The 18,473-nt window shown below is 39.4% G+C and overlaps 1 protein-coding gene across 3 annotated transcripts in view; it reads right to left on the bottom strand.

The window, feature by feature from the left end:
- spdl1 (spindle apparatus coiled-coil protein 1) overlaps positions 1-17,853 on the bottom strand; it is a 34,695-nt gene extending 16,842 nt beyond the window's left edge. Inside the window, exons 1-6 of one of the 3 annotated variants that reach the window (XM_060835408.1) lie at positions 17,726-17,853; positions 6,228-6,411; positions 5,611-5,787; positions 4,922-5,116; positions 2,094-2,243; positions 203-301 (exon numbers count right to left, since the gene is read on the bottom strand). In XM_060835408.1, the coding sequence (XP_060691391.1) occupies positions 203-301; positions 2,094-2,243; positions 4,922-5,116; positions 5,611-5,787; positions 6,228-6,401 (795 nt within the window). In that variant the 5' untranslated portion in view covers positions 6,402-6,411; positions 17,726-17,853. Of the gene's footprint in view, positions 1-202; positions 302-2,093; positions 2,244-4,921; positions 5,117-5,610; positions 5,788-6,227; positions 6,412-9,251; positions 9,379-17,725 lie in introns of those variants that run through there. The other 2 variants (XM_060835410.1, XM_060835407.1) reach the window with 2 other exon arrangements.
- Between the last annotated feature and the right edge of the window lie 620 nt (positions 17,854-18,473).

Genomic DNA, 18,473 nt, shown 5'->3' with positions numbered 1-18,473 from the left:
TTCTATTCCGAGTGGAGCAGAATTGGTAGAAGCCTGGAAGGAGATTATGCATAGATTCTCAGAAAACCAACATAACTTTTATTGCACTATGTAAAAATTCTTTATTTGGGTCTATCCCATTGGATTCATATGGAGGAAACATTTACAAATAGTTCAAAAGCTGTTCACAATCAGACATATGAAAACATTTGAAATACACTACCTCAGAAAACAATGAGTTTCCTTTACTGTTGGGGTCACGAGCCTCTTGCAATGCCTGATCCAACTGGATCTGGAGATCCTGGTTAGCCACTCGTGCTTTCTGCATTTAAGAAGTTTAAAATCAGCTACAAAAATTCTGTATTGCCCAGAAATCAATGATAAATTATACATGAAAGACTTCACACTAGTTTAGCTACATTAATCAAAGGTTATTAAGAGGAATAATTCTACAGCTTGGACAAGTCATATCTCTTTCAATAACTGACAATAACCTTACAATGCACAAAAGGGATCTTTAATTTATGAAGAAAAAAAAACTTTAAAGAATGTATCAGGTCTTAGATTACTGTTATCATTATTGTTGTTAGTCATTTTGTAGAAGATGAACAAATTCCTGTCTACTGAAACAAACTTCGCCATTCCAGTATTATATATGAACGAATTGCTAGATTAAAAAAAAAGTAAAATCACTTGTATGCTGTAAAAAAAAACCCAACAAACATCCATTCATGTGATTCAAAACAATTTATGGTTCACAGGTTCAACAATACAAAACCTGCTTCTATATCAAGAATAAACTCAAATGGGGCCTTGAGCAAAAAACAGATTTCAGAGCATTTCAACCGTATGAAGTACTTAAAATGTAATCTATAGGAAAAATATTGTAAGATTATTAAATAAAATGCATCTCCAATACAGAAGAATCAGCTCGATTGGCTCAGAAGAAACAAACATTCTCAGATTTGTCTTCCTACAGTTCTGGATTATTCTCTATATTGTAATAATATGTATACTTCAAACAAATACTTCAGTGGCTATGAAGGGATCTTTTTAAACAGGTAACTGGTGGTCTGAAAAGTGAGATATATATTTAAGTCATTTTTGTAAGGAAAAACACTCCTTTTGCTCCACCATTACCATCAGACACTTAACTCTGGAATCACTTAAGAAACGGCAGCAACATTGGCTCAGTAGTTAGCAATGCTGCCCCACAGCACTAGGAACCTGGGTTCAATTCCAGCCTTGGGGACTGTCTTGGTGGAGTTTACACATTTTTCCCTCGTCTGCGAGGGTTTCCTCTAGGTGCTCTGGTTTCCTCCCACAGTCCAAAGATGTGCAGGTGAGGTGAATTGGCCATGCTAAATTGCCCATAGTGTTAGGTGCATTAGTCAGAGGTAAATGTAGGGGAATGGGTCTGGGTGGGTTACTCTTTGCAAGGTTGGTATGGACTTGTTGGGCCGAAGGGCCTGTTTCCACACTGTTGGAAATCTAATCTAGAATTGATAGAGAAATCAAGAAAGGATGCAAAGTTTTCCACACGGACAAATGCAATTATACTATTTGCCTCTATCCATACTAAAACTGTCTAATCTGCAAATGAAGAGGAATATAAAGATCAAATTCCACTCCACAAAGGAGGTTAGAATTCAGTGAGAGAGACTTAACTACAGCTGCCAGGTCAGATCTGACAAATATATTATGGTAGCAGTTATCAGATTCATATAGTATATAATAAACGAATGGGACTGCGCATGAGAACTCACTGCAACTTGAAATCAGATTGAGATATCTAATTGCATTCCATGCTTGAGCATCTCTTTTGAACTATGTAATTTAATTATGATTTTCTTTGATAAGATGAAACATATTTGGCTTAGAACCGCTGTCAGAGACATACTCAGTGCCTTCAAATGTAAATTTGAATTGATGATGCCCTGAAAAAGACAGAGGTCTGCTTAACTTGAGCAATAATTAGGCATCAGCAATTTAGCGGCATTACGCAGGAGTGTAACAGTGTGTCAAGGATTAGATTGCAGTTTTGGAATCAGTCCAATCTCAATGTCTTTCAATCTGGAAGTAATAATCAGTTTCAGAAACAAAAATGTGGCCACCTCCAATGCATTGCAATATGATACTGTCTCTTTCTCTTGGTCCTCCTTCTCCTCTTGAAGTCGTTCAACCTGGCGCTGAAGATTATTATTAGCTAGCTCCAACTGTTCCTGATGGTATATCATTTCATTAAGGTCTTCTTGCAGTTTCCCCTGTACAAGAGATAAAGTATTTGAAAGTCAGAATTTTACAACAGTAATTTAAACAGTGATTTATAGCTAAGACATATTCCAGAGTGCTGCTCGACAGTGGTACAATGCAGGTTGCACCAAGAATAGTCTCAACTTTGTTTTTATTGTGGATGGTAAAACACCCCTCATAGGGTGGGTTAGAGAGCAGCTAGTTTCACATTTAGAGACATGAAAGGTCAAATTCAAACTTTAACATGGAGATTTTTTAAAAAGCCGTAACACAATAAACCTTTTATAGGGGAAAAAACTTTCCGAACAATGGTTTCCATTTAAAACAATGATGGAAACTACACAAAGTATCACTTGATATGCTCATTCTCGGCTTAAAAATATTCTAATACTGACCAATCAACTCCTCTATTCTGCTGGACTATTTCTCCTTTCCTCTTTGAACTCCACCCAGAAAAAAAGATAACATCTGTTGTGGTAAACTTCCAATACCTCATTAGAGTAGTCATTGCACCGGTGTAGGTTTTGACAGTACTGCAGATCATTTCCCACAATTACCAGATCCTCACCAGACATGGATACTTTCTGCATATATCAAATGGCAAACTGGCTTTGAACAATGTCCTAATCAAGAACACTGAAGTTAAATGCAATCTCCCTATCACCATCTGAGTGAGTCAGCTAACTCAAAGATAAGGATTACAGCTAGGACATTCCTGGATTGAACGGTTCAGTCAACCACTGCCAAATAGATTTCTGCTTTCATGAATATTATACAAAACTGCATATGTTTTTAATAGTAGCCCTGATATGGAGGTGCCGGTGTTGGACCGGAGTGGACAAAGTTAGAAATCAAATGACACCAGATTTAATTGAAATCCAAGTTTGCAATGCATTGCTCCTTCGTCAGCATTCCAAAAGCTTGTGATTTCAAATAAACTTGTTGGACTATAACCTGGTGTCATAACACCATTAGACATCGGAGCAAAAAATTAGGGCATTCAGCCCATCATGTCTGCTCTGACACTGAATCATGGCGGATATGTTTCTCAAACCCGTTCTCCTGCTTTCCCCCTGTAACCCTTGATCCCCTTGACAATCAAAAACCTAGCTATCTCAGTCTTAAATATACTCAATGACCTAGCTTCCACAGCCTTCTGCGGCAATGAGTTCCGTAGATTCAACACTCTCTGGCTAAAGAGGTTTCTCCTTATCTTCGTCTTCCCTGTACTCTAAGGCTACAACTTCAGGTCTTCGTCTCTCCTACCAATAGGACATTCTTCCCAACATCCAATCTATCCAGGACATTCAGTATTCTTTAAGTTTCAATTGGATTCCCCCTAACCATCCATCCTCCTAAACTCCATCAAGTATAGACCCAGAGTCCTCAAATGTCCCTATGTTAAGCTCTTCATTCCTGGGACCATTCCAGTGAACCTCCTGGCCCGTGACTTCTGACTTTATTTTCAATAGGCAAGTTCAGAACAGAAAATCACTGCATCAGTTTAGACGTGTTGTAATATTTGCTTCATAAATTTAAATATCTAAAGAAGTTGCCTCCCCCGTTGTTGTAATTCAAAATAAGTATTAACACTCCCAAATATCTACACCCAAAATACATGCTAAGAATACATTTGCAAACAGGAGCGAAAGGATTGAAGCTAGGACCTCAACTGGTAATTCACAATTTATATTTCTAACTTTGATGAAGGGACGCAAGGCACGATTGCCAAATTTGCTGACAATACAAAGATGAGTTTTGAAGATACAAGGTTAAGCAAGCGGGCATGGTTGTGGCAAATGACCGTGGGAAACTAAAATTGTCTATTTGGCAGAAAGAATAAACAGTATATTATCCAAATGGTGAGAAATTTCAGGGCTCTAAAGTGAAGATAGATCTGTGTATTCACATATTTAAAGTGAAGATCAGTATGCAGGTACTGTAATTAAGCTAAGAAAGGGAGGAACACAAAATAAGGAAGTAATGTGTCAGTTTTACAGGGCATCCAAAAAGATCACCTCTGGAGTACTGTGCATAGAATTTAAGGAAGGATGTGATGAGTTGGAGGCCATTCAGAGATGGTTTACTGGACCAATACTTGGATTTTTGTTTTGTGGGGAGGGGGTTGGCTTGCAAAGAAAAGGTGAGACAGGCAGGCTTCTATCTGGCATTTTGAAAGCAATAGCTGCCTTGCTTGAAACAAATAAGATCCTGAGGGGTTTTGATAAAATAATTGTGAAATTCGTCTTATGGGAAAGTTTAAAGCTAGAGAACCCTAATTTTTAATCTGTAGACACCTATTCAAATAGAAAATGACTTCTTTTTCTTCCCAAATGTTCAATATTTTTTGGAACTCTCTTCTGGAAAATTGAGAATTTGAGATCGCAATCAGTCCAACCATTATATTAATGAATGACAGAGCAAAGGTTTTTCTGCAGCTATGGACATGCATAATCCACAACAGTGTAAATTTTTAGATCATAGTATCCATTTCTGTTCGTACAAATTGGTATACAATTTCTGTCAGTCAGGCACATTAGATGTGGCAGAAGCGAGAACAGAAATGGTACTCTTGAAATTATGGTGAAGTGTTTTGGTGACCATGACAATTAGGAAAAATACTATAATACTTGTGAACCAGACAAGTGAAAATAAAGTACTTGACTGAAAGAAGATGCCAATTTTATACCTTTGCAGTTTCAAGTTCAATGTTCTCCATTTGAAGACTCATCACTTCAGATGACATTGTTTCCTGTGCACGCTCAGATAAGTTCCTCAATTCTTCAGTCTTCGCATTAAGTAATTCACTCTGTCGATCCAGTTTGTGTCTCAACTGCTTCTCGCAGAGCTGTGCTTCATCCAGCTCAGATTTCTGCTTTTCCAACTAGTAATAAACCAAGATGTATAGATGAGAAAATGGTATGCGCTGAGACAAAGATCACCTTTATAATTTAAAGATATGAAATGGAAGCAAACCAGTTAATCACATTTTGCTCTCATGGAAAATGAAATTGCATCGTTCCATTTATAAATCAAAAGTAGCTTAAATCGCTCAATTTTTTTCATTCTGACAACTACTCCACCCCCTCCCCACTCCACTCCCAAGGAGCAGGGGTCATGATTATTTTGTATAACTGCCTCAGATATCTCTTCTTTGAGCCACTCTGTCATATTTGGAAGAATCTCAAAAATGTACAAACAAGAAATAATCCAGCTACTATGAAAGAAAATACTGTAATTACGAGAAAATCAGAAATAAGAACAAAAACATGGTGAAAAAACTCCAGATCAGGCAGTGTCTATGGAGACTGTACAAATTCAGGTTTACAACTCATCGGAGTGCAAATTATTTCATTGCTTGTTAGGATTATAGCATACCTTGTTCTTCAGTTCATTAATTTCACGAGCATGAACTCTCTCTAGCTGTTCCAGTTGTTGGTTCAGCTGAGTTTTATATTGCTGTTTGCTACTTTCAATATCTGAACTCATGCTGTCCAACATACGATTCTTGAGTTCCACCTCTCTCTGTAGTGAATATTTTTCCTGTTCCAAGTGCTATTTCAATATCAAAAGAAAATTGGGAGAGAAAATATAATTTTATTATTCCATAGAAACAAGTAGATATTTTGACAATAGATCAACACTATTCCGCAGAGGTACACAGTAACAACAATTTTGATTCATTCCCCCCTCCTAAAAATAATTTATCCAAACAATTCAGATAGAAGAACTTTTTAGAGCAGTCTCACATTATATAATTCCAGGTGGATAAGGGAAGAAGGCAGGGGAAATAGGTGACAAAAACAATAAGCTGTTCTTCTCTTCAAGTTACTTGTTTAAGTAGCATTGGTCCAAGTCAGGTTGTGGATATGCAAACAGGAGAGAATGCTTTCTTGGCAGAAACCTGAAGTTACACAATAGTAACAGCTCATTTCAAAAATCACTTCCCAATTCAATTAGTGGTTTATTTTGTAAAGCAATTTCTATACACGTACCTCTCGGACAGTAGCAAATTCATTTGTTGTTTCTGTCAATTTGTTGTCCAGTTCAGCCTCATTTTTCAGCAGCTCCAGCCCATACTGAGCTGCCTTCATCCGCTCACTTTCTGACTCCTGAAGCTGCTGCCGAAGCTGCTGAATTACATCTTCCAACTCTGAAACAGTCGTCATTTTTGGGATGCTGCAAGGTAACAAGATGAATCAGCTTTTCATTGTTGGTACTAAAGTTTTAACAAGTTTCTATGGATATGGAGCTAGTGGGGAGAAAGATTTTCAATAATATTAAACAGCAACCTGTATTCACAACATAAATGCATATAAGGATATAGAATACCCACCATAAAGTTTTTACTTTCTAAAAGAATTTTAAAATTATTTGGATAGTGAGGCAAGATATCATATTTGTGTAGAAATGTATGTTGGAATAGAATTTAGATCATGTGACTAAAGCTTTTTGATTGACAAGAGGAAGAACTGTGATATGAGGAGCATGTTTTTAATGAAGAAAGTGGTCAACATCTAGAATCTCCCATACTTGCAATGGAGGCAGGATCAATGAGGGCTTTCAAAAGGGAAATTGTCAGTTATCTGAAAACAACAATTTTCAACCCTACAAAACAAACGCAGGCTGTGGGACGAGGTGAGTGGCTCTTGCAGAAAGCTGGAACAGAAACAAAATGACCTTTTTTTAAAAAATGCTGCAACAATTCTATGATTTCTCTTGAGTTATAGGTAACTTTCAAACTTGCTCTGTACCTTGAAACATTGAAACAGTTAATACTGGCAAATCTCCAGGATGTTGAAGCTTTAATCTGTCAAAGTAAAATTTAGTCACACCACTGCTTATTTGTTGAATCTGTGGGACTTGCAAAGTGTGTGTCCCTTGACCTATTTCTACAGCAGCATTAGGAAGCTGATGGTGAAGTCAGCATTGAGATAAGAGTTGAACAATGGAGGCAGGATCAAAACAAGTGTGTGTCAATAAGCTGCAGCTACAATTTTCAAATTATGTTGTAGGGTATATTTCCAAGTTGGGTTTTCAAGCAACAGATATTTCACTTTGAACATTTTTTGGTACATGACCAATGCTGCCATTCCAGTGGTCTGCACTTTGATATTTTTCTCCAAGAAAGGTATTAGGGTAGGCACAAAACAATTCTTTTGGTCTACATCCATGATTTAATTTCTCATGTCAGATTTGAACAATATAATGATGCATAGATAGATTTGGACCATTCCTATCCCCTGCCCGCATAGACTTTCAGCAGTATATTCTATCATTTGTTCATCGGGTCTTCATGACTAAGCAAAATTTCAACTTTAACATCGCTAGTTTGAAAACAAGGCAAAGATTGGTTTGAATTTTACAAATCAGAGATTTGTTCTATTCCTGACATATGATTTCTAACACACCTCGTTCATTTATATATAACCAAACAGACGTTTGGTGAATTTAAAACCCACCACATCCCACAATGGAATTAGGCTGAGAGGCCCCCATAATGAGGAAGTACAAGCTTGTTTCTATCCAGCATGTTTTCCCTAACACGAAAATGCTCAAGTTATCAAATAAAATTCAGTGTGGAGTGAATGGCATTGAAAACCCCAGATGCTTATTACAAAAGACTTACACACAAACATTACATTCCTCTGGCACATACATATCTGGGCTAATAAATAGTTATGTTATAACAGAAAAGCAGGTTTTCAGGTGGGCCATGCTTCAAGTGATCCAAGGAACGATGAATTGAGATCTTTACAAATTCATATGACATGCTATAATAAAATGAATGATACATACAACATGAGAATCTCTCAAAGGCATACTGACACACTGAGATGTGGCACCATAGAAACTGCGCTGAGAAATTCCACATACAGCAGCTGGGAACTGGACTGGCAGTCAAACTGCATAATTGGAACTTAATCGTGACAATTGTTACTAGCTCTCTAGCCAATGGATAGGCCCACTAACATGACTACTAAATAGAAGGCATGTAGAGAAATAACAATGTTGTTATGCTGTCTCCTCTCTGTGGAGAGAGCTGACACCTGGTTGCTGCTCCTTTACATGGCAGAATGTGAATGGTTAAATAGAATGTAGTGCAATCATGAACATCAATTAGTTCATGAACAGAATAATGGAGAAATTCAGCAGGTCTGGCAGCATCTGTAGAAAGCAAAAGTTAACATTTAGAGTTTGGTAAAACTTGAGTTCTGGAGAAGAGTCATAACATTGAGCCCGATAGCTCTCTACACAATTGCTGCCAGACCTAAGTTTCTCAGCATTCTCTGTTTGTTACAGATTTCTAGCATCTGCAGTATTTAGCTTTTATAATTTCAGTAGTAATATTAATTGATTTTTTTTACACCAGCAGTTTATTTCCTTGTCATACAGGTAGTTATCCAAAAGATAATAAGCCTCAAGAAATCAAATAGTAATTAGTTGTAAGACTACTTCTGCACCATGCCTGTGTTGCCTAAGTGGGTTTTCTGTGTAGAAAGACAGTCATAATATGAAGAGTTAAACTTCAGCAAACACACAAGCGCGGGTGCAGTACAAGACCACAGTTGAAAAGAAAAATCCTATTCATTCTGGTTCACCAATCTTTTGCTCAGCATTGCCAACGCTTGTTTCAAAGTGCTTAGCTGTTCAAGAATCTTCTTGATGCTATCAATGCCTGACTCAGTTGAATTATACAAAGGATCGACGTGCACAGACTACAACCAACCATTCCACAAGCAAAAAAATAAGCATCGCTCAAATTCCATCTCTGCTGCAGAAACTATCCAAGCTCAAGCAATATTAATTGTTATGACAGAACAACGTCAGCAACACAATTAATGCTCATAGCCCATCTAAAATGTCTGCTTTCCAGGTTAGTGCAGTTCAAATTCTATACAATTAGCATGATAACACAACTTCAGGACTGATACTCCTGTATGATGTGGGTACAAGTGCTTTCTCATTGCTACTATTCCTAAATACAATTATATCTGCATAGAGGTTTATATAATTACCCAGTCTCAAACTGCTTCACTTTCTGTACTCTCTTGGAATACATAGCATCCACCATAAATTTCAAGCAAATATTAATTTCCTGAATCACCGGAGGTCTCCATGAACATATTTAAACATCATTACTGCACTATGCTATTACATACAGTGTTCTTGAGTATGCAGTTTAAAAACAACTGTGCTCATGCATTTCTATTTACATAAAATACAGGGCCTAGGACATGCTGTTGTCACAGCAACCATTTGCACGCACAACCTTCAGGCCTCCTACTTTCTGAAGAAATTACTATTCCAACGAATTATCTTCAGAAAATGAATTTTACACAGTCACATCATTTCCAGTTGCTCCAGAATTATAATTCTTGATATTTAAAAACAAAATACAATTAAAATTAATGCACAATGCAGCTAAAAACAAATTTAACGTGGGGGAAACAGTATACTTTGTTAAGCTGGCAGATTAACGACTTCTCATCAGTTTCTGCATTTTAATTGAGCCCTGCAATTCATGGAAACTATTTTCCTTGAAAAACTCTATCATTAATAATCTCCTATCATTCAAAAATGACACCTGTCCATTAAACACTGCGCAACAGAGATTTAAGACAACCTTAGGAGACTCCCAACTTGATGTTTATTCACTAGTATATTTTCACATGAGGACTGAGGGGCAGCTCCTTAACAATTTGCTGATGGAAAAAATTCAACCACTACTTAAATGGTTACAAGAAGCAAAATTATTATTTTTGTAACAAGATTTGAGAGATTAGCAAACATCTAAGTTAAAATAAAATTAGATGTCTCATGCATAAAGTATCTCCAAGCAGATACATTAGCCAAGCTTGATGATTATCTTGCAGGAAAAGAAAATTAATTTTAATAACTGACTGGAAATGTTTGTTTGTGCAGGACAACATCCTTATTGGAAACTTCAACTAAACAGTTGTTGCACTAAAGGATTTTGCAGAACTTTACATCCTGTGACCAGTCAAAATGGAAAAACATATGCACCCCACGTGCTTTGCTCTTACAAGAGTCGCTGACCAAAACATCACAGCAAGTCCTCCAGAGTGAAGGAAGGGTTAGATTGCATGGGAATACAGGCATAGGAGGAGGCCATTTAAGCCCAACTTGCATTCTAATAAGTCTTAACTACACTCCCTCCAGGCCAATGTATATTTAAGGTCTGGTTGCCAGAATTACTGACAGACCATCTAACCAGATACTTGTGTAATTATAGATTCCCCAGTGTGGAAACAGGCCGAAGCCCAATAGGTCCACAATGACCCTCCAAAGAGCAAGCCACCTCGACCCATTCCCCCTACCCTATATTTAGCACGGTGGCACAGTGGTTAGCACTGCTGCCTCACAGCGCCTGTAGACCCGGGTTCAATTCCCGACTCAGGTGACTGACTGTGTGGAGTTTGCACGTTCTCCCCGTGTCTGCGTGGGTTTCCTCCGGGTGCTCCGGTTTCCTCCCACAGTCACAAAGATGTGCGGGTCAGGTGAATTGGCCAAGCTAAATTGCCCGTAGTGTTAGGTAAGGGGTAAAATGTAGGGGTATGGGTGGGTTGCGCTTCGGCGGGTCGGTGTGGACTTGTTGGGCCGAAGGGCCTGTTTCCACACTGTAAGTCTAATCTAATCTATTGCACCTAACCTACACATCCCTGAACATTATGGGCAATGTAGCTTGGTCAATTCATCTAATTGGAGCACCAGGAGGGAACCCATGTGCAAACTCCACACAGAATCACCCAAGGCTGGAATTGAATCCAGGTCCCTGGCACTGTGAGGCAGCAGTGCTAACCACGGAGCTACTCTTATTCAGCTGAATTATGAGCTCTTTATCATAGCACAGCATCAATCAGGGTCTGAGCCCAAGTTGCAGAGGGCAGCTCAGTAGTTAGCACTGCTGCCTCATAGCGCCAGGAACCGGGTTGAATTCCAGCATCAGACAACTGTTTGTGTGGAGTTTGCACGTTCTCCCCGTGCGTGCATGGATTTCCTCCGGGTGCTCTGGTTTCCTCGCACAGTCCAAATATGTGCAGGTCAGGTGAATTGGCCATGCTAAATTGTCCATAGTGTTAGGTGCATTTGCCAGGGGTAAATGGATCTGGGTGGGTTACTGTTCGGATGGTTGATGTGGACTGGTTGGGCTGAAGGGCCTGTTTCCACACTGTAGGGAATCTTGCAGGCCTGTTCTTTTCTTCTTTCTGCTGTAGCAACACTATTATATTTCAGTGGCACTGCTTAACGTATTTGGCACACATTAATTTTTTTTTCCACTCTTCATCTTTTTATGTGCAAGTTCAACATAGTCATTCCCACCTCTACATATAGTATTTGCTATGCTTTCAATACATCTGTGAGATCTCATACATGATCTTTCACATATATTGGATTGACTAGATTGACTGAAGTCACTTAACACATGAATGCCTTTGGAACACAGGCAATTTTTTGGTCTGTACTACCTCTAAAATAAGTGTAATTTCTACTTTCCAATCCCTTTCTACCCTCAACCTGTTGCATCCTTTATGGAGCCTGACTCATTGTATATCCAGTACTTTCTATTTCAGCTCAAACAAAAAGAAGCATTTAGAAGCTACAGTTAATTCAATCTCTTCTTCACCATTGCATGCAAACTGCAAAGCAAAATTTCAATCATGTTACTACATTAATAAAATAGTGCAACGTAACAGAAGGGGAATAAAATCAAACATCAGAGCTCTTGCTGACCTTTTAAATGATAGTTGGCGAGTTTTTTTATTGTTGAAGAAATAAGGATACATATAGATCAGAGGTGACATATTAGAGTCATAGAGATGTACAGCATTGAAACAGATCCTTCGGTCCAACCCATCCATGCCAACCAGATATCCCAACCCAAACTAGACCCACCTACCAGCGCCCGGCCCATATTCCTCCAAACCTTTCAAATTTATATACCATCCAAATGCCTCCCTCTCTCCTGCACTATCCTCACCATGTGCTTCCTTTGTCTGCTCTTCCCCCTTTTAAACTGCTGTTGATTTGACTTTATTTTTCCAAAAGTTCCAAAACAATGCAAGTAATTGCTGTTCCTGGAATTCGAGGAAATCCTCTCCAACACGTAAAATACCTCAAAGAAAAAAGGAGCTCTTACAGCCAGAAATTTTTCCCGTCCTTCATGTTGGATTACCCCAGTTTAAGATCCTTATTAATTACTTGCTGATACAAAATTTATTGAACATCCAGACTAGCACCCAGAAAGAGCAACTAGAGATACATCTAGCTCGGTCATAGACAAAATTCATTATTTAAATGGCCCTGTGTGCAAAGGCAGCTACATCACTAATTTACAACTGTAACAGTGTAAAGCCTGCCATCAACAGTTCCAAGTTAAAAAAAGGGATGCAAGTAATCAGTTTTGTACCGTATGAAAACTACAGGGCTGCAATTATACTGAGCATTGAACATGCATTCAACAGGAGTGGTTATTTATATTGGCGATGTGAAATTTTAAACAAGGCTAAATCATGGCTTAAAAAAAAAAGTACTCCAACACCTTTAGCATCAATAATTGGACAGATCTTATTAAAAACATTTAAACCAATTTCAAGGTGTACCTGCAGATGTTTAATTTCTAAAAATCCATTGAAAGGAGGTTCAGCTACTGCATGTTAAATGTTTACCATTGATTGCAGAAGCCAGTAAATCTGACTTACAGACCCTTATACAGGCATCTCAAAATTCAAACATTTATTCATTCATTCTTGGGATGCAAGTGTTGTTGGCTAGCATTCATTGCCCCTCTCTAATTGTTCTCAAAATAATAATGAGCCACTACCCTGAAACTTTGCAGTTGAGTAAATGTACTCAGTGCAATTAGGCAGGAAATTCCAGGATTTTAATCCAGGGGCAATGAAGAAACAGTAATATCATTAAGACAGGAGGATGTTTGACTCAAACTTGTAGCCTTTGTTCATCTATGTAGCAAGAAATTAATGTGCACACAGTACTATCAAAGGAGCCTAGTTGAGCACCCATAGTGCATCTTTAGATGTTAAAACACATGATACAGCAACCAGCAGTAGAGGAATTGAACACAATGTGGTGAATGGGATGTTAATCAAGTCAGCTGCTTTGTCATGGATGATGTTGAGCATAACTGTTGTAGAAGCTGTACTCATCCAAGCAAGTGTACAGTATTCAATCAAACCCCTGACTTGAGCTTTGTAGATGGTGGCCAAGACTTGGTGCCAGACTGGGGTGGACAGAGTTAAAAAAAATCACAACACCAGATTATACTCCAACAGGCTCATTTGGAAGCACTAGCTTTCAAAAGATAGTGGACAGGCTTTAGGGAATTAGAAGAGCTACTCGACAATTCCCAGGATCTGATCGGCATTTTTAGCTACAATATCTATTTGGCTGGTCGAGGTAAGCTTCTTATCAGTGGTAATCCCCAAGATTTTGATAGTGGGGAATTCAGCAACAGTAATGCTGTTGAATGGCATGGGAAGGTAGTTAGATCCGGCTGTCAAAGATGCTCCTTGCTTGGCACATATGGTACATCACACGTTTCTTGCCAGTTATTGGTGCAAGTCTGAATGTTGTTCTTGTATTGCTGCACAAGATAAAATACTGCTTCAACATCCAAGATTTGCAAATGATGTTGAACAATACCCAATCATTAACAAGCAATACCACTTCTGATAAGGCCATTTATGAAGCACATTAGGACACTACCATGAGGAACTACTGAGTTCTTCTGGCACAACGGCAATGTCTTCAACTGAGCTCAGAGGTCTAGGTTCAAATCAACTAAGCGAAAGTGAGGATTGCAGATGCTGGAGATTAGAGTCAAGAGTGTGGTGCTGGAAAAGCACAGCAGGTCAAGTAGCATCAGAAGAGCAGGAAAATTGACTTTTCGGGCAAAAGCCCTTCCTGATGAAGGGTTTTTGCCTGAAATGTCAATTTATCTGCTCCTCGGATGCTGTCTGACCTGCTGTGCTTTTCCAGCACCACACTCTAGGGCCAAGCTTCAAGCCCCACTTGGGTCTTACAGCACAGTGGTAACGTCCCTCTGTTCGAGTCAGAGAACTGGGTTCAAGTTGCATCTGCTTGACAAATGAGCAGAACATTTCTGAACAAGATAATTATAACTATCTATCCTGAGGAACTCCTGCAGTGAAATTCTAGGGCTGGGATGATTAGTCTCTGTACCATCTTCTTTTGTCCAGTATGACTTTATTAAGTAAAGATACCCAACTCCTCCCCTAATTTGTTAGCAAGGGGCTCTTAAATGTGAAACATTACCTCGACACAGAAAGCAGACACTTCCACTTCAGCTTGCAATTCTACTGCTTGCCCATATTTGGGTCAAGGGTGTAATGATATCTGGTGCCCAGTGATCTTGGTAAAACACAAACTGAGTATCACTGAGGAAGCTATTTGAGTAAATGTACTGTCAACAACAATCATCACTTTGTTGATAAGTATACTTAGATGGGGGTGGTACAGCACCTTCTCCTCAGTTATTTATTAAAATTGCCCACCATGTGAAGAAATCAATCCTTTTCTCTGTATGCTTTGTAACTGGCAGTTGAGGAGTAGTTAGCTGGAGATTGTAAATTCAGGGCAGAAGCTGTTCCGATATTGTTTTGCATTGTAGGCAGCTATAGGGCTGTGAGCAAAGTCCTGGCAGTTGGCTGGTGTAGGTGAGAGTTGGTTTTGAAGTCAAGGTAAGTCCTGGACTTACTCAGTGCAGTTGGGTTTGGAAATCAAGGCTCAGAGGTCATTTCTGAAGACATTCTCTAGTTCTGGAAGAGGAGTCATACTTGACTTTTAACTGTTTTGCTTTCCATAGATGCTGCTAAATCAAGTAATTTCTCCACCAATCTGTAGCTCTGAGCAGTTGAAACAATCAGGAACTGAAAAGGTGGCGGATGGTCATCGACTCTGTTGCTGGGCCAAAGCAGGAACAGAGCTTTGATAGCTGTGACTCAGTGATCCCGGTCATATCTGCTTTGATGTACCAGAATATTAGTTAGACCATATGACCACAAGAAATAGAAACAAGAGTATTTGCTCAACCTGTTCAGTCTCAAGTCTGCTCCAACATTTCTCACCTCCACTTTCCAGCCTTTTCCCCATAACCCTTGATTCTTCAACTGATCACAAATTCATCTCAGCCTTAAAAATACACAAGGTCTCTGTTCCCACTCTGCCTATGGCAAATATTTCGAAAGACTCAACCCTTGGAGAGAAGAAATTCCTCATCTCAGTTATAAAATGGCATTCCATTGTTCTTTGTCTAGGCCCTCTGGTCCTAGACTCTTCCACAAGTGGGAAAAAAATCCTCTCTGCATTTATCCTGTCAAGCCCCTTAAGAATCCTATATGTTTCAATGAGATCGCAAAATATGTGTTAAACCCTTCTCATTTCCTTGCTCCCCAAAACCATCTTCCCTGATTCATTTTGACTTCATTCTTCATTTTATACATTTAAAATAAACTCTTAATTAGTTTTATATACCTCACCAGCTTTTCCTCCGTTTACTTTCTTCATCTTTTTCACCCCCAAAAACTGAGATAGACTTTAGACTCCTTATATACTTTTTGTTTCTAACTTCCTTGGTTAGCTATGGTTGGTTTAACCCACTCTTAAGATCTTTTCTCCTTATGGGTCTTACCGAGGGTCATGAATTACCTCCTTAAAATGCCTGCTACTGCTTGCATACTATCATTCCGCCCAGTTCACTTTAGCTAACTATCATTTCATTATCATTTAAGTTAAATGATAATTGTTTTCAACCTAATTTTCTCATTCTCAAATTGAATGTTCACTTCTCATGTTATGACCACTACTTCCTAAGGGATCTTTTACTTGGAGGTCTTGGCCTCATTACCCATTAGCAGAACCAACATAGAGCAATATGTTATGGAGCAGGCTATGAAACCACTCCTGATGCACTTGGGAGTTTGTTGCTGCAGCTACCTTTTCCAACAAGATGATAACAGGCACCCATAATTATTGCTATAGTATTTTACATGCTTCTATTATTTGTTGATGTACAGCCTTTCACAGAGTTGCTACCTTTTCAGGGTCTGCACACTATTCCCAAAATGTCTTTTTTCCCTTGCTGCTTTTATCTTCACCCAAATGGATTCTTTATCATCCAAACCTTCATCACCACTCAACTGTCATCATTTAATTTATTAACATTTTTCCATTCTCCTATCCTTCTGAAAGATCAAGTATCCCTGAATGTTAACTTCGCAATTTTGATCTCTTTGTAATCATACTTCCATAATCATCTAGATTTGTGCCTCCAGATCATACCTTATTCCAAAGGCTTGTGCTTTAGGGTACAAAGCCTTACGTTTGTTCTATTGAGTTTTCCTTCACTTTAATGATTTCTTCTTACAACATGGTATTTACACATCTTGTCCCTTCCTTCTGTGTTCTGGTAACAATCAACCCCATCACTAAACTCCACCAAGTACGACTACGTCATGTTGCTGTTATGCGGGGTGGGGAAGTGGAGGTGGTCTCAAGAGCAAGCAGGTTTGTCCTACAGCAAAGTGGAAGCAACTGTTGCCAATTTTAGTGATATTTTCTCACAGTGGCTGGTGATGGGAATTTGCCGAAGTCTTTAAAAGGAAAAAAAGCATTTCCAAAAGACCAATTTAACTATGTTGAAAACAGGTCTGCTCAATTTAGTTGAAGGAATCGAATTTTCTAAATGCGGCTGACGGAGGACACTGGATCAACAAATCACGCAGTTCTAAAAAGATACGTATTGACATGACAAGTAACATCAAGCACGCAAGGCAGCAAATAAGATTACATGTCGTTGGTGACCTGAATGGGTATTCGTCTGCTGCGCCTGCAGCAATCTTTCTTAGACAGTTTATGCACTTAATTTGCGCCCGACTCAGTTTCTCCCATAATCCGCAATGCAGTTTAATCTGATACCACTTCAAATGCAGTTTGAAACAAAAATAAATGGCAGCTATGCGGTGACCTCCTCCTGTCAGCCTCTATTCCTCGCTCATGGAAATTGACAAATTATTGTTTCCCAGCTCACACAATAAAAAAAACACTTATGTCATCGCCTGGTTGGAAGAACATCACTGGCTATGTTAAATCCCTGCAATTTGCAATTAAGAAGCATAAATTTAAAAAATGAAAAATATGATCAAATGAAGGTACAACGGATGCAGGCAATGGTGCAAGCTTGCTAAGGGGGAAGGGGGACTGGCTGCGCCGGTCACTCGGAGCCGATGGCAGTGCGCGCGGAGATAGACCGTGCATCCCATTCGGTTGTGGGTTCCCCTGGCAACCCCCGCCGCGGCCGTATAAAAGGCCTTGCCCAGCTGCCGAAAGCACCAGAAGCCGCATCCGGCGATTGTACAAGCGGTTCGAAGTTGACCGCGAGCAGCAACCCCCCCCACGCCCTCCAAAAACATTTAAAAGATATGATTTTTACCCTTCTCCAAAGTTACGATTTCTTCGGTGCTATTTAAACTCCTCCGCTCACCTCCTTTTACGCTTTACAAACACAATATCACACTCCCACTCTTTCTCCCAGCTCCCTTCCACTCCGTCTCCAACCGTCCCGCCCCTCGATGCAGTTTGAACACGGCACGCGCCCACACAGCCAGCCAATCGCTTCGCTGCACTCCCGCTCCCAACGGCCGCCAGCGCCCCGCCCCCTCCCCGAGGTCTGATGGGAGTTGCAGTCCGTCAGTGGCTGATACACTGCGGAAATTGAATAAATATGAAGAAGTGAAATAGATCAACCGATTTATGCCTTGATTCGTATTGCCACAGCCCATCGTGTTCTTCGTAAGTAATAATAACCTTGTAGGAAAGGTAGAGCCAATTAGCGTGCAGCAAGCTCCCACAAATAACAAACCATATTATTTGTAGTGATGTTGACTGAAGGGTAAATACCAATGATGAGGAGGTGCCAGTGCTGGACTGGGGTGGACAAAGTTTAAAAATCACACAACACTAAGTTATAGTCCAACACGTTTATTTGGTGGTACAAGCTTTCAGATGCTGCTCCTTCATCAGATAGCTAGTGGAGTAGGATCATAGGTCACAGAATTTAGAGCAAAATTAGATTAGATTACTTACAGTGTGGAAACAGGCCCTTCGGCAACAGCTCTGCAATCCCTTCAGAATTCAGAGAAATTGAGGTCCACAGATGCTGGAGAGTCAGAGTCGAAAAG

This window comes from Hemiscyllium ocellatum, chromosome 14, assembly GCF_020745735.1.
Source record: "Hemiscyllium ocellatum isolate sHemOce1 chromosome 14, sHemOce1.pat.X.cur, whole genome shotgun sequence".
Taxonomy (NCBI): domain Eukaryota; kingdom Metazoa; phylum Chordata; class Chondrichthyes; order Orectolobiformes; family Hemiscylliidae; genus Hemiscyllium; species Hemiscyllium ocellatum.
The sequence above is the reverse complement of the archived record's forward strand: the minus strand, read 5'-3'. Positions and strand labels throughout refer to the sequence as shown.